This window comes from Numida meleagris, chromosome 2 (assembly GCF_002078875.1).
Source record: "Numida meleagris isolate 19003 breed g44 Domestic line chromosome 2, NumMel1.0, whole genome shotgun sequence".
Taxonomy (NCBI): domain Eukaryota; kingdom Metazoa; phylum Chordata; class Aves; order Galliformes; family Numididae; genus Numida; species Numida meleagris.
In genome coordinates this window covers 110,894,142-110,908,226 of record NC_034410.1, presented here as the reverse complement: position 1 = coordinate 110,908,226, position 14,085 = coordinate 110,894,142, and the positions used below count along the sequence as shown (strand labels likewise).

Sequence of the window (14,085 nt, the reverse complement as noted above, 5' to 3'; positions counted from 1 at the left end):
CCCTCCTCACCAAAGGCAGGGACACCTTCCAGTAGACCAGGTTGCTCAAGGCCCTGTCCAGTCTGGCCTTATTTTATGCTGAGTCCTTCCACTGTTGTTTCTGCTTTTTCTTTGCCTGGAGATTGGGAGAACCAGTGGAAAATCACTGCAAGCTAGAGCCTCTCTTGCTATTTCTAGCTGTACATATTACGATAGGAGAAATAGCCCAAAGACCCAAAGACTCCAGGGATCTGCTGGAAGATGTAGTCCACACTTTTGAGTAGATTTCACTGCAAGATAATCTACATGAGCTGGAATTTGGTCACACTCAACTTTCTTCCAGTCTTGAGGTCAGGACACATTCATGGGCCAGCACTAGGGTGCACTCACATTGAAACGTCCTTTTTTTTTGTATTGTGTTTGTATGCAACCAAAATCAGTCTCCTCTTGTTTGCAGTTCACGGTACTTAAGATAAAAATGGCTCAGCTTTGGAAGTTTCTTCTGGATTGTTTCTTCAGCATGTGCTCATTTCTTCTGAGGAAGAATTCATCATAACTTGTGCTGAGCCATACTTTCTTGTCTATGTATATAGTTAGTTGATTTTGCAGTATTTCTTATTGCTATATAGTTAGCTGAGGCCTAGGATTCCTGACTATCATTGTGCATGCAATTTGGTATCTGATTTCTAGATGCAATTAACAGAAATAGGGGAGATAATAAAATGTCAGAATGTTAATACATACAATTTTTCCAGCTAAGTGCTTGTCTCTTATTTCTTTCATATTGCAGGTATGCTGTCACCACGATATCTAGGCTCAGAATGCAGTATGTAAGAGAAGCACATCAATCGCTGTCTGTAAATTAATGGTTTTCTTCACTCATTCCTTGATAGAAAATGAAAAATTAATAATGTCCTAAATATGCCATAAAAGATTCTCAACATTTTTCTGACTTGAAAGAAGGAATATATTGTATAGTAATCCTTGTAGGCTGGGGTCTGTCCTGGCCTTATGCATTTATATTACTGAGGTAACAATCTCACAAAGACCCTACATGGGATAGACCAGGATCAGCTGTTATTCTGGCTCTTCTTCTCACAGACTGCCTGTGATATCTCATGCCCAGAGACCTACAGAGCCAGTGTCATGGACAGAGCCCTTGGGTTGTAACCTCCATCCCCAACCTACTGCTGACCACATTGCCTGAAACAGGGAACGTGTTATGCCCCATTAGATCTGTCTCTGCACACCCAAGAGGTGTTGAGAATATTCTTTCTCAGGGCATAAGATGGTTCATCTCTTATTGTGCGTTCTATAGAAAGCTCACTATGTTACATTTGAGTAATTGGCTGCAAAGCACAGCCCTAAAAACTGAAATTCTGAGAGCCTCCATCTCACTGAGCAGCCAGGGTTGAATTGCAAGCTGCCAGAGCTGAAAACAAAATACAGCTTGAGCGAATCAACCAGGATCCTATACCACACATAGACCAATGTTCAGAAGAAAATTTCATTAAAGAAAAAATGTAGAAAAAACAGAGGCAAGGACTTAGTGTTGCTGTAGCTTTAATGATTTTCTCCTGTGCTTTTTTTTTCTTTCTCATATAGTAGATTTTAAACCATTCTTTTAGCACATGGCAATTTCATTAACTGAAATCTTAATTGTAATATATTAAGTGAAAACCTGTTCGAAAACAAGATTTTTTTAATATAAATATTTCTTCTTTTTTGTATTAAGTCAACATGGGACTTCGCATATTTTACTTTAGTGTAGTGATAATTCAAGTGAATAAAAGAAGCAACTCAGCACATTATTTCTTTGGATAGAAATGGGAAGAAACTTGCTGTACACAGATTCTGAGGTATGCTTATTTAGGCATTAAGCGCCCTTATGCAATTTGATTTCATTTTCTATGTGAATTTGTGTAATTTGGATTTTCCTTGTAATTTATACCATACTTTTCTAAAAACATTAACATCTGAAAAATGTTAGACAAATATCAGATTCCTATAGTTACTAATTAAAACATTTCTGTGTTTGAACATTTGAATATTCAGGAATGTTTTAGTTCAACAATGAATAAATTAAAGATAACATTGTGAAAACAAGGTCCAAAAGAATGAAAATGATTTTTCTAAGACCTACGGAAGAAAAAAATGCTGAGGAATGGAAGTGCGTGTCTCAGTGGCATGGCAATTCAGGTGAAAATGTGAAGAAGAGATGAAAAAAAAAGAGTAAAAAGTTGCATGGGCATCTCGAGATCTATATGTCTGATAGGCAAAAGTGGCTGGAAGGGAACAGATTTCCTGACTGCAAGGAGTGACTTATTAGGAAAGCAGAGGAAGAAATCTAATAATTGGGAAGAAAGAAAACTAAGATAGGGACTTGGTGCACTGGAAATAAAGAAGAGAAATGGACAGTCAGAAGATAGAAGATCTGAAGCAATTTTTTGATATACTATCTCCACACAGCAAGGCAGAGATAATAGAGGAGCCAGAAGCCAGAAACGGCTAAACCTTGCACAAGATAGGAAACTGTGAGAAGGTGCAGACTGCTGGATGATCAGCACCAGCATCTGACAAAGGTGGGATGTGCAGCTGGACATTGCTTGATGAATAGAATGCACCTGGCATCAAAGGAGCTAAAGGCGATCCATAGAGTAGTGCTCATTTTGGGCGGGTAATGCTACCGTCTGCTTCATACGCACTTCCACATCAGACACCATTTTGTCAGGCTGCCCCTCTGCTGCCATCTGTCACATGGCAACAAAATGTAATGGAATATTGGTGAGAAGATTCAACCTCTACTGTCATACTACCAACATCCGCCTCTGACGTTGTGGGCTGACATGATAAAACAGGAGGCATTACTTTCAGAGCAGCCCTTGTATTTGTGTACATATAGTCATATGTACATATACACCTCTGTATTTAGAGGTGCATATGCTTACGATCAAGTCTTTTTCCTAAGTTTATTTTTTAAGTTTGGAAATTGGATGATCAATAAGAAAAGAAATCAAATGATGATTATAGTTACAGCCAGAACCAGAAAAAAAAATAAATCCAGAAGCAGCAGAAAGCAAAGCAGTATGTGGAGCTGTTATAAGCTGGTAAATTGAATTGCTTGGCATTTTTTTTTTATAAAATAAGAAAAATATTGTGTTGCTACCAGTATGCATATATTTGAATAAGAGAAGTATGCGTGGGCCGCATTTCTCATTTCCCATTTTGCTAGGAGGAGGAAAGTCGTTTCCAATCTCTTGAAAAGAGATATCAGAATAAATACTTTTATAAACTCGGTGAAGTCAAATGAATTGAAGAAGTAAACTTAAGGGAAACTGGGGTTTATTTATTTATTTATTTAGTTATGCAGTCAAAGGTGCAAAAATTGAACTTCATTTCTAAAGCTGCTTCTAAAAAGTTTTTACGTCCTGAGGGACTCTAGCCCTTAGTTAAGAGCTAACTCAAGAAGAGCAGTAAGACTAAGCAGAGAAGCTGTAGGGATTAAAGTCTTATCAGGGAGGTGAAAATGACCAAAGTAAAACATGTCAGACTTTGCAAATGATAGTAAGACAAACCGTCAAGGTTATTCAGTTTTATAAAAAAAATAGAACAGGGAAAGAAGAAGTATAGCAGCTGTACAGTACAGATAGGTCAAATCTACAAATTGTCTTTAAGCATCTCAATACCTGAGCTGAACACATTATATTCAGTCAAGACAAATGATGTAGAATAGGTGGAAACAGGAGTGTGAATATGGAAATGACAGACACTGATGTGTAAAAAGCTCTTAAAAGAGCTAAATGATCCTCAGTCAAGGCAGTAGAGTTCTGAAAGGACTGGTTGTAAAAAAATCCTGTTGGGCTGTTTTTGAGAGTAGCACTTGCTGTACTGGGTATTTGCTAGGAAGGCAGTGTAGCCTGCACAGAAGGTGACTGAGGTGCTAAAAGATCTATACTGAACCAGATGAAGAATGAAAAGTGAGATTATTTCTCTTTGTAATTGTCTAAGGCAGAAAAGCACTAGGGAAGGAAAAGAACTACTACGAAGTCCAATGTTGGTATAAGAGCAAATGGATAACAACTGCCAGTGAATAAATTTCCGGCTATCAGAACAAGGAATTTTCAGTAACGGGACAGGCCTTTACAGCTGAAATGCAGGAAGACATTTGCTTCTGTGCATCTGCAAAAAGTTCTGCCGTGCTTGCCCTTCCTTTCTCCAAGCAGTGAACTAGTTAAATTGCAGAGTAACTCTAGAAACAGTGCAAACAAGCAGCAGCTGCACTATTGTTTCCAAATAAACGTATATTTAAATGACCTGGTGAAGGATAAGATTGAAGTGATAAGCAGTTAGATGGTGAACGTGTACAACAGAAAGTGTTACTGTAGACTGCATCATTTTTTCTATTCCAAAAGTCTTAATAAGTATTAAATCTAATCAATGACACATGCCTTAAACTCATCTGATACATTTTATCCCCATGATGAAGACCTCAGGAATGTAGGCATGGATTTTAAGGGAAGGAAGTTTGCCAGCAAGTGGGTTGAATGATCATGACCATTTCACAGAGGGATAATTACCTTTTTGTTCTCTTTTGTTTTTAGCAGCTTTTATTATTTTAAATGTAAGTCCTCACACTTGTGTTTGCAATGAAACTGTTTCCTTGTCTCTGACCTCATGGCTATACTAAGTAGAAGTGAATGCCTTCGTAGCCCCTCTGATTTCTTGGATGCACTGGTGAGTGGTAGGGGTCTTCCAAGAAAATGTCTTCCCCATCTTTGCCTTGATTACTTTGAACAGCGTAATGAGAGGAATGAAATCATCATTACTAAAGATATTTCAATATTTTAATGACAGATGGACATAAAGAAAAAACAATCTATGATGACAGCAAGTATCTTCATTCAGAGGGAAAAAAATGCATTGAAAACAACAACATTTTAAAATTGTGTGCTTGTTGTGATGATTTCCAAACAGACAGAAGATAATTTATTTGGGTGACTGTGGCAGCACTGCACAGGCTTGCTGTGCACAAAAAAGATACTATAGGTTTTTTCCTGACTTGTGTCCCAAGTTAGTCAGGCAGATTTATTCTCACAATTACATGTTTTCTCCATATATTTGAGATTGCTGTGATTTTCATAGGTCTTTAAAAGGAATTGGTTATTTTTTCTTAATTATGAAAATGTTATTTCAGTAAATGCAATTTAATTAAAATGAGAATTTCTGCCAAAGCGTTTAAATAAATACTGTATTCTTTTACAAGTATGAAAGGAGTTACTATTTGCTGTTTCATTTCCTCACTAATATGCTGGCATGTTTGGTTTGAACCTGAGCTTGTGGAAGTTTATTCTTAACCAAAGCAGTTCCTTTTTCATGTAAGTAGGTTAAATGTGAGTTGTAGAGCCCTAGGGCTCTTTTTGTTCAGTTTTAAAGCCCCCTCAAGTGGGCCTCTTTTAGAAACCTGGAATCATATGTTTGTAAGGTTGATCCAAATTACCATTAGAATAGCTCTTTTCAACTTTTTATTTATACAAAGAATCGTAAAGAAATGCACCGAACTGACAAGGTATTAAATCAAACGGAATAAAGACAGTTAATTTTCTTTTTTCTCAACAACTTTTTTTTTTTTTTAATGGAAACTCTCAAATTGAAAAAATTGCCTGTAGAGTATGTTAAGGTGCCATGCAGTATAATAAAATGCTATTACTGTCACAAAGGTGCATGATAAAGTGCATTTGCACAAAAGGCACATATTAATGTCAATCATTTTCTGGTGATTTATATACTAACTGCAGTGTTTTAAGAAGATCAATATTCTTTGTTTTGACAACATTTCAGAGCCTTGTACTTTCCTGACAATATTAATCTTTCTACCACAGTACGGTAGAATAATTTTAGTAATTAGTGATTGGCCAGTTTGGTGAAAAGATATGCAGTAATGCTACATTTGCATGTTACCAGGTAAAACACATAATTCATCTTTGAGTAGATAAACATGCTAATCATTCTAATTTTCAGTGGAATATAATGTTATGTAATTAGTATGAAGCTCCTAACGCAATGCTATTTTCATATCCTCTAAATGTATTTCCTATGTATGTATACTAATGACAACCATCAAGATACTTTCAAAGTGTCCCTCAAGATAAAATAATGGATAAAATTACAGTAGTTGTGAGGCGTAATTTTCTGATATACTTCTCAGAATGCATCAGAAATACTTTAATGTTTATCTTTTCTCATTCTCCTTTTCCTACTTCTCAACTTTTGTATGTTTTCCTCCTTTTGCCCTTCTCTTGCTTGTCATCCATTTCTTTTCCTCATGGTACTTATTATTTTTTCGTAGTAGAGTGGCTAAGCCGGAAAAAAAAAAAAAATCTTGTCTCCTCTTGTGATGAATTCTAAATTTTTTCCTCTACTTGTAAAAACCCCATCTCCGTTCCTACTTGTATAAGAAGTTCCACAGCACCTGCAGAGCTCAGCTCCAAGAAAGTTGCCTCCACAAAAGCAGAAATCTTGGAGATATTTTTGGAGGCCTTCTGGAGAGGTGCTTAAGAACTGTACTTCTACTATAATTTGATTTTACCACTGCTTACTTGTGAGGGCCTGGTTCAGCTGTCTTTTCCATCCTATAGTTCTAGTTTCTATTGGAGACTCAGTATCACAAGGGCCATATTTTCAAAGATTTATATCAAAGCAGTAGTTTTCAAGGTTTTTCATGACGTGTAATCCTAGACTCTTTTAAAAATAACTGAGACAGTTTGGGGAACATCTCCAGTGCAACAGCTATTTCCTTATCTAAATAACTGAATTGTGAAGTAGGAGGTAGCTGCTGCCCAGTGATTATGTGTTTATGATAATAGCTGTAGCAGCTTTGCAAAGACAAGGTCTATATTCTGTATTGTGTAAATTACCTTTCATTTCAATCTCCTTGATATCTTGTAGACTTTTACTCCAGTAAAAATCATTGTGAAATATAGGAAGAGCTATAGAGTTAATTACAGTGAATGCTTATGTATTTCTCACTCAGACTTCTCCTACTATTAAATATTGACAAAGAAAATGTTAAAAATACCAAAGTATATGTGGATAGGCATTCAGAGCCCCGATGGCCAGGCACAGAACACCCACTCTTAGGTGTCTGTCTTGTAGAAATGGGCTCCCCTGAGCAAACCTGAGTTCACACACAACAATTCTTTGTATATTTCACAGAATCACATAGAATCACAGAATAGTAGTGGTTGGAAGGGATGTCTGGAGATCACTGAGTCCAACATCCTGCTGAAGCAGGTTCCCTACAGTAGATTGCACCAAAAGAGTCCAGACAGATATTGCATATCTCCAGTGAGATCTCACACCACAACTTCTCTGGGCAGACTGTTCCAGTGCTCTGTCACCAGCAAAGTAATGAAGCCTTTTTCTCATGTTCGTATGGAACTTCCTGTGTTCCAATTTGTGCCTATTGGCCCTTATTCTGTCACTGGGCACCACTGGAAAAGCCTGAACCCACCCTCTTGATACCCTCCCCTTTAGATATTTATAAGTGTTGATAAGATCCCCTCTTGGACTTCTTCAGAATTTGGTCAATGACTTGTAAAGGCAGTTTTTTCCAATGATGGAAACTTCGTAGGCGGAAAATTCATAGAAACGGTGACCAGCCATTACACCTTAAAAGAAAGCAAAGTGTTGCTTTGCAGACCTGAGAGTATAGCACAGTTTTCATGAAACTGTGATGAATGTTGTAGATTCCTAGCATGAGCCACGGCCCAGGATGGGCAGCAAAGGCAGTAGTTTGTAGCAGGATGCTGCTAGGGAATATACATGTCTTGTGAACCTCCTGGTGCATTGCTCATGGCTGTGCCTAGCAGCAGGAGTCTGCCCTGTCAGACTATTTCCTAAGGTTTTATTTATAAATCTGAAGTAAGAAAAGTTGTAGGATAATCTGTTCATTGTTTATAGAGACTTTGTAGTGCTTTGTATGATAAGATAAACTGATATTGTTAATTTAAACTTTCAAAATGATTAGGGGAAAAAATGAATACTTTCAACTGGCAACTAATGCCCTATCTTACGTAACTGGTTTTATGTTACAAAACTGGAAAAATATTGTCAGCCATCAAAGAACTACATGCTTTTATAACTTATTTTTAAATTCTGCTCATCAACTTTCATATGTCTGTGAATAAATAAAAGTTGATGAGAGTATTACATTGCTAAGTGTACCACATAACATTCTTTCTAAACATCTGATTTGATAAGCAAAAACTCAGTGCATGGTAAAAGCCAATCACTGTAAATATGTCTGGTTGGAGTTAAAATCCATATCTTATATTCAGTGTATTTATTTAGATAAAGAAGATTAAAGGTTAAGTTTTAGACATTTTTATGACTGCATTCGTGGAAGATTTTTCTTCTTTCTGTTTGCCAGAATGGCAAACAGGGCACTTACTTAAGAGCACTTACACAACCCTGCACCTGTTCATTTGTATGGTTGTTAGGAAAAAATGGTTAAATCAGCACTGAACTCTTTGGGAGAGGATTTTACTTTTAATTTGAGATTGTTGCCATATGTATATCAGTCAAATCACTTAGATTTTCATATCAGTTATAGCTGGCAAATCATTTCTCAGGGTTATCTTCTAGTACTGCTTATTTCAACCTGTTCAGTAGTTCCAGGAAAAGCTGTGATTTTATTGGATTCTGTAAAAAGAACTTCCTGATCTCATTATGATTCCTGAGAGCTGGAGAAGATCCCTGACTGCCTCGCTAAGTTTGTCTCTTCGCTGCTTCAGAAGTTCTCCTTTTTCTGTCCTTTGCTAGAAATAGGCATTACATTATTTTCTTTTGGAAAGTTATAAACACAATGCCGTAGAAGCAAGAACTTTTCTATGCATTAATCAAGGAAGTTTTATTTTTACCTAGGTTGCAAGTCTTGGCTCTTCTCTTTTAATTCTGCTACTGATTTTATCTACATAAAAGCCAGTGCCGATGGTGAACAAGTGATTCATTAGGTCGAGCTGGCTGATACAATCAGCAGAACTGGAGACAAAAGTCCTTGTGTTCTAGGTCCAGTATAGTCTGAAAGAACATTTTAGGTTCAAGCCCCTTATGTGGGATGAAAAACACTGCTGGAAATTTCCAGATGGAATCATTGCACTACCACTGAAATGTAGCCACATTTTGTAGGATGTTGATACTGTATAATAATCTGACATATATACATGGGTACAGTCATGTGCATTTGAAGTAAACAGTTTCTAGTATGAAAGCTGAAATCTGCCTGGAATAATATGGACTGATAATTTTGCCAAAATTACTCACGTGACGGAGAACGATTTAGATCGTGGATTACAAGCTCTGTTAAGTCATACTATAATAGAATCAGTTTAGCACTGCTTAAGTAGTAAATATGTGAGGTGATAGTTTAGTGATTTTCTTTGTTGAGCAGGAAATTAAATCACAATATTCTGGCGAATTTAGAAAATTTTATTCTGTATTTCCAAAATGTATGTCTTCAAGTGTAGATGAAATTCTTTTTCATATTCATGCATATAAATTTCATATTCAGAGGAAAATTTATATGGATTCACATTATTCAAGCTCCACAAATCACACAGCAGTCCAAGGACATGCTGTAAAGCTTGAAAAGTGTCTTTCCCAGATAGTATCAAGCCCCCTTCTCCCTCATATCTGCAATTTCCTTCATAGGCAGAAACATTGTTAGTACAATGTTCAAAACATTTGAAACCTGCTTGGAGGAGAAGAGATTGTAAGACTGAGGCCCCTAAACAAATCACCTTCAGCTGCTGAAAGTTATCACCCATTCAAGCAGCAGAGCTTTCATAATCCACTGCCCTGTGATTGGGGCAGCCATCGATGAATAACGAAGTATTGAACAAGAAAAAAGAATGCCACCATTTGAATCATTCTTTCAAGTAGCTCTGGCATTTTCCTGAGGAGTTATGGAAATTACAAAGGTCTGATTAGTTTGTATGATTTGAAAGTTAATGTTGTGAAAGGCAAATGTATTTAGATTGGTTTCATATTACTTGTCCGCATTAGACGTTTTTTTACAGTAAGGCTTATCAGAAATTAGCTGCCTGAAGAGATACACAGGCACAGAAGAAATTAGTCATCAAAGACAAATGCCAGCATGAAGCTAACCAGACTTGAGTCTCCATTATCAGGATTCAAAGGGGCAGCAGACAACTGGAGTAACAGACCTTTGAAACAGAGCCCAGACTGAGCCTGTCGGGGACCACATTTAGATTTCCTGCTTTTTCTTGAGTTCTGATTTGACGTACTCTTAAAAATGGCATAAGGGTGTGATTATATGCAATTCAGCTTCTGTTTTCTTCCTCTGCATACGTTTCTAAAAATTTCTGACACTAATTTAATTCTACACATCCTAAATACATTCTCAAAGATATAGGTAATTTACAGTGAGTAGTTCTTCAGTTTAATTTAATTTTAGGAATTTTGTTTACCTTTGTTGTTTTTTTGCCTAATTCTGGGCTCATGTAATATTTCACTGTGGGGTATTACATCATATAAAGAGGGATGTCTTTTGCTTGGGAGAAAATTAGGGCTGCATTCAAGAAGAAAGAGGTACAAAGCATTCCCTCCCATTTCATGCTATGACTAAAGCAGGGCATGTATGGGTGTTTATCCATTGCACACGCGTATATGTGAAAGCAATGGAAGTGCATGAAATCGAGCATACAGGAGCCCTTGCCTCCTCCCATCCTGCTGGAGGGAACTAGAGCTGCCCCACTGCAGGAAGGAGAACATAAAAATTCAAGTCTGCCTCTCACTGATTTCTGGGCCTCTCCCAAACTTTAGGAGAAGTAGAAAGGAGCTGTGATTCTTCAGAGAGTTTCTTTCCTGGGGAATCTCACAGCTACAGACAGGCAGTCTGAGTGTATTTCCAGTCTAAATTTGAATTCAGTTCTCATAAATTGCAGCAAATGTCAGATTCGTAAAAAAATACTTGGTAAACTTGGAGAAAAGAATAATAATGTCTCTTGTGTGTATTCACATTTTGTAATGAACAGGAGTGTTGATTGCCGTAGGTCTATTAACTCCATTTGCTACTATAATTAGACATATTTTAAAAAGCATAAATTACATGCTAATATGTGGAAGTGCTGGATCTCTTGCACATGAAATCACTTAATTGTAGGAGACAGTAGCAGGAAATTCGGAAGGTGAGGTATCACCAGCATTTTGAAATCAGTGTAAAGACCTCATGTGAGTTCAGAAATTTTAGAGTAAAATTTTCAAAGAGCACCTCTCCTGGCTTCTTCGCAGGCTATCTGCCTGCTATCCACAGCAGTCAGGAGGGAGGTGGAGTTGTTGGTTGGTTGGTTTGTTTCTTTGGGATATCGCAATGGGTAACAGTAAAATCCTCATGCTTCTACTCAATTCATCATATTGTACACGGTTCTTGTCTTACAGAGGGATCCTGTGGATGATTTTTATTTTCAAAATTTAAAGCGTTTGTAGTGTTCTGTACTAGCAGACTGAAAACCTGAACTCTATATGTTTTAAAAATTAACGGTGTGAGTGAGCAGTTCTCATTATGCCTTTCATTTGCTGTGCACAGTCCAACATTGATCTTTTCGTGTGCTGTCATATTTTTGAAACTAATTTTTGGTTTTGTGGTCTTGGTGCTTCTTCCATTTTTAAAGTGTTTCTCTTGCTACACTTTTTTAAAATCTTTTTTTCTTAAAAATGACTCTTCTTCCTCTCCCTCTCTTGAAAATGTTACTGAGGGTGTTTACTGGAACAGTAAGCCTTGTGGTGTCCCCAGTCTAGCATAAAAAAGTTAATTAACATTAGTTTTAGGTGATAAAACTTTGTAATAAATATGTTGATCTCATACTTGCCTGAGTTGCACTATGTAAACCAGAGAAACTTTGAAGTCAACAGGAATATTATCTGAGACAGTGGTAGCTGGGCTTTTTGAGATAACTTGAGACTGAAAATAGCTCATAGTATATCAAAGCAGGAATTATACGAGCTCTAATGATAAGATTGCCAGCCGGGAAGCAAGACTATGTGAAATTGAAGGAATATCCTGATATCATTTTGCCGGCTTTTATGAATTCTGGATGGTGCTGTGCATTTTGGCTTCAGTGGTTAAAAGTCTTTTTTAATTGTATTTATAGACCAGAACTTGTAATGTTTTTAATATGTTAATGAATTTCAATCTTTTATGTATTCATAAGAATTGTTTATAATTGAGTTAATTACATTCTAAATCACTTATTGCTATTATAATACAGCTATTCGATTAATTATTAAAATAGGCTTTTTGAATCCTTAGTTTGAAACAACACTGGGATATCTAGGAGCCTTTTTATTTTTATCTACTTTTTTGAGATTCTTTTCAATACCTGGATCACTAATCATCATGAATGGGCTATTACAAAATATTCAAATAACCCCAGAGCAGGGAAGTACAGTTTTCATTATGTATATTCTTATTTCAAAGGAAGATAAAGAGTTAATGTCCAAAGTGAGAGTCGTAAGATTAAAAATGTCAGACTTACTCTTCCAGGAATCTCTTTATAAAGACTCAGTAACTAGAAACAGCTCAAATGCTATGATTGTTGGCTGACAGCATTTCTTATAGCTGAGCCCAAGAATGTTTGTTACTCCATCTTTGAGAACACGTAGAAGTTCAGACCTGCAGAAATGCTTCTAATACATGTATGCTTGACACTATGCTTGGAAGCTACATCTTATTCTTAAGGACTGAGTTAGAGAGGTCTCAGAACAAACTCAATAAGGTGACGTACTGCTACAGATCTTATCCTTCATATAAGCCATTACGCTGGAGTTTTCTTTCAGTTGGCGGTGGTTGTGTTCCATATCTGAAAACTCCAAAGGTTAATCCACAAATACAAACAATCATGTTCCTTCTCTTATTACTACCTACAGATTGATCCATGTGCTTCATATCATACTGAGGAAGTGCTTGTTCGAGCACAGTAATTCATTCTGTAAAGCTGTTTGAGATACATGACACTAAAAGAAAAATGGTTCAAAAATGCCAGTACAAAGCAAACCATGTTATAAAGGCTGCATTGCCAGATAGAAGAAACTGAGTTATTGGTCAATATAAAAGGAATGAAAACAACAGACAAAATTATGGTTTATATTTTTTCTAGTCAGGACAGGCCAATATATTTCCTAGACAAACATGCTGAGATTCTGCAGGCAATGCAGCAAGACTGAGAGAATGGTTATTTTAGAGTGTGTGCAAACATATACGATGTGCTTCTTCAGTTTTTGTCCTGTTAGCCTAATGAAGGGAACCTTCAGACAAAAGATGCTTAGTTATCTTTATTAATCATGCATGTTAAGAAATGAGGAGGAACAAGCAGTTGCCCCAGTTTATATAGAGAGTTGGTGATTGAGTATTACTTGGTCTACATTACAATAGAGTATATTGTTAGTCAGTTTCAGAGTATAATGTGCTTTAAATTAGACACTGTGGATAAATCCTCTTCAATCTCCAAAACACTTTTCTTCAAGACTTTTCTGGTGTGGTTTTTTTTTTCCTAACATCAATTGAGTTTACATGTATTTAGGAAAAACAAAACTTATATCATTAAAATCCAGTTTGCTCTTTATTCAAAAAAATTTTGGCCTTCATATGGAAGTATGATATTTGTGCATACAAATTAATTTAAATGTATTCCTTACCATGCTACCTATGCAGCAGTATTTTACCTCATATTCAGGGGAGGAAGCACTAATAAAATATTCAGTACAGCTACTTGAAAAGGAAAAGTGTTGGTTATCATAGTGTTGTGTTTTATATATATTCATGGGCTATAAGACATAGAATTCAGGTCATGTAGCAAAAGTAGGTAGGAAACATTAATTCCTGAAGTTACTCTGAATTTTTTGCTAAAGCTGTCATTTTCTGTCTGTTTCAAGTATTTCATGTAAACATATGGAAAGCAAAATTTATTTTCTGTGATGATGAAACAAAAAGCGAACAAGGTAGAATGTCAGTTATTACGTGCTATATAACATTTCATTTTAGTTTTAAAGAGCTGATGCATATTTTATTTTGAAAGGCTGACAACTTTC

The 14,085-nt window shown here is 36.4% G+C and overlaps 1 protein-coding gene across 4 annotated transcripts in view; it reads left to right on the top strand.

The window, feature by feature from the left end:
• Positions 1 to 14,085, top strand: part of TOX (thymocyte selection associated high mobility group box) — a 225,183-nt gene that overhangs the window by 30,258 nt on the left and 180,840 nt on the right. The window contains exon 1 of one of the 4 annotated variants that reach the window (XM_021386699.1): positions 4,639 to 4,713. The exons of the other annotated variants lie outside the window; for them this stretch is intronic. Coding sequence (XP_021242374.1) covers positions 4,654 to 4,713 — 60 coding nt within the window. The 5' untranslated portion in view covers positions 4,639 to 4,653. Of the gene's footprint in view, positions 1 to 4,638; positions 4,714 to 14,085 lie in introns of those variants that run through there. 4 annotated transcript variants of the gene reach the window in all.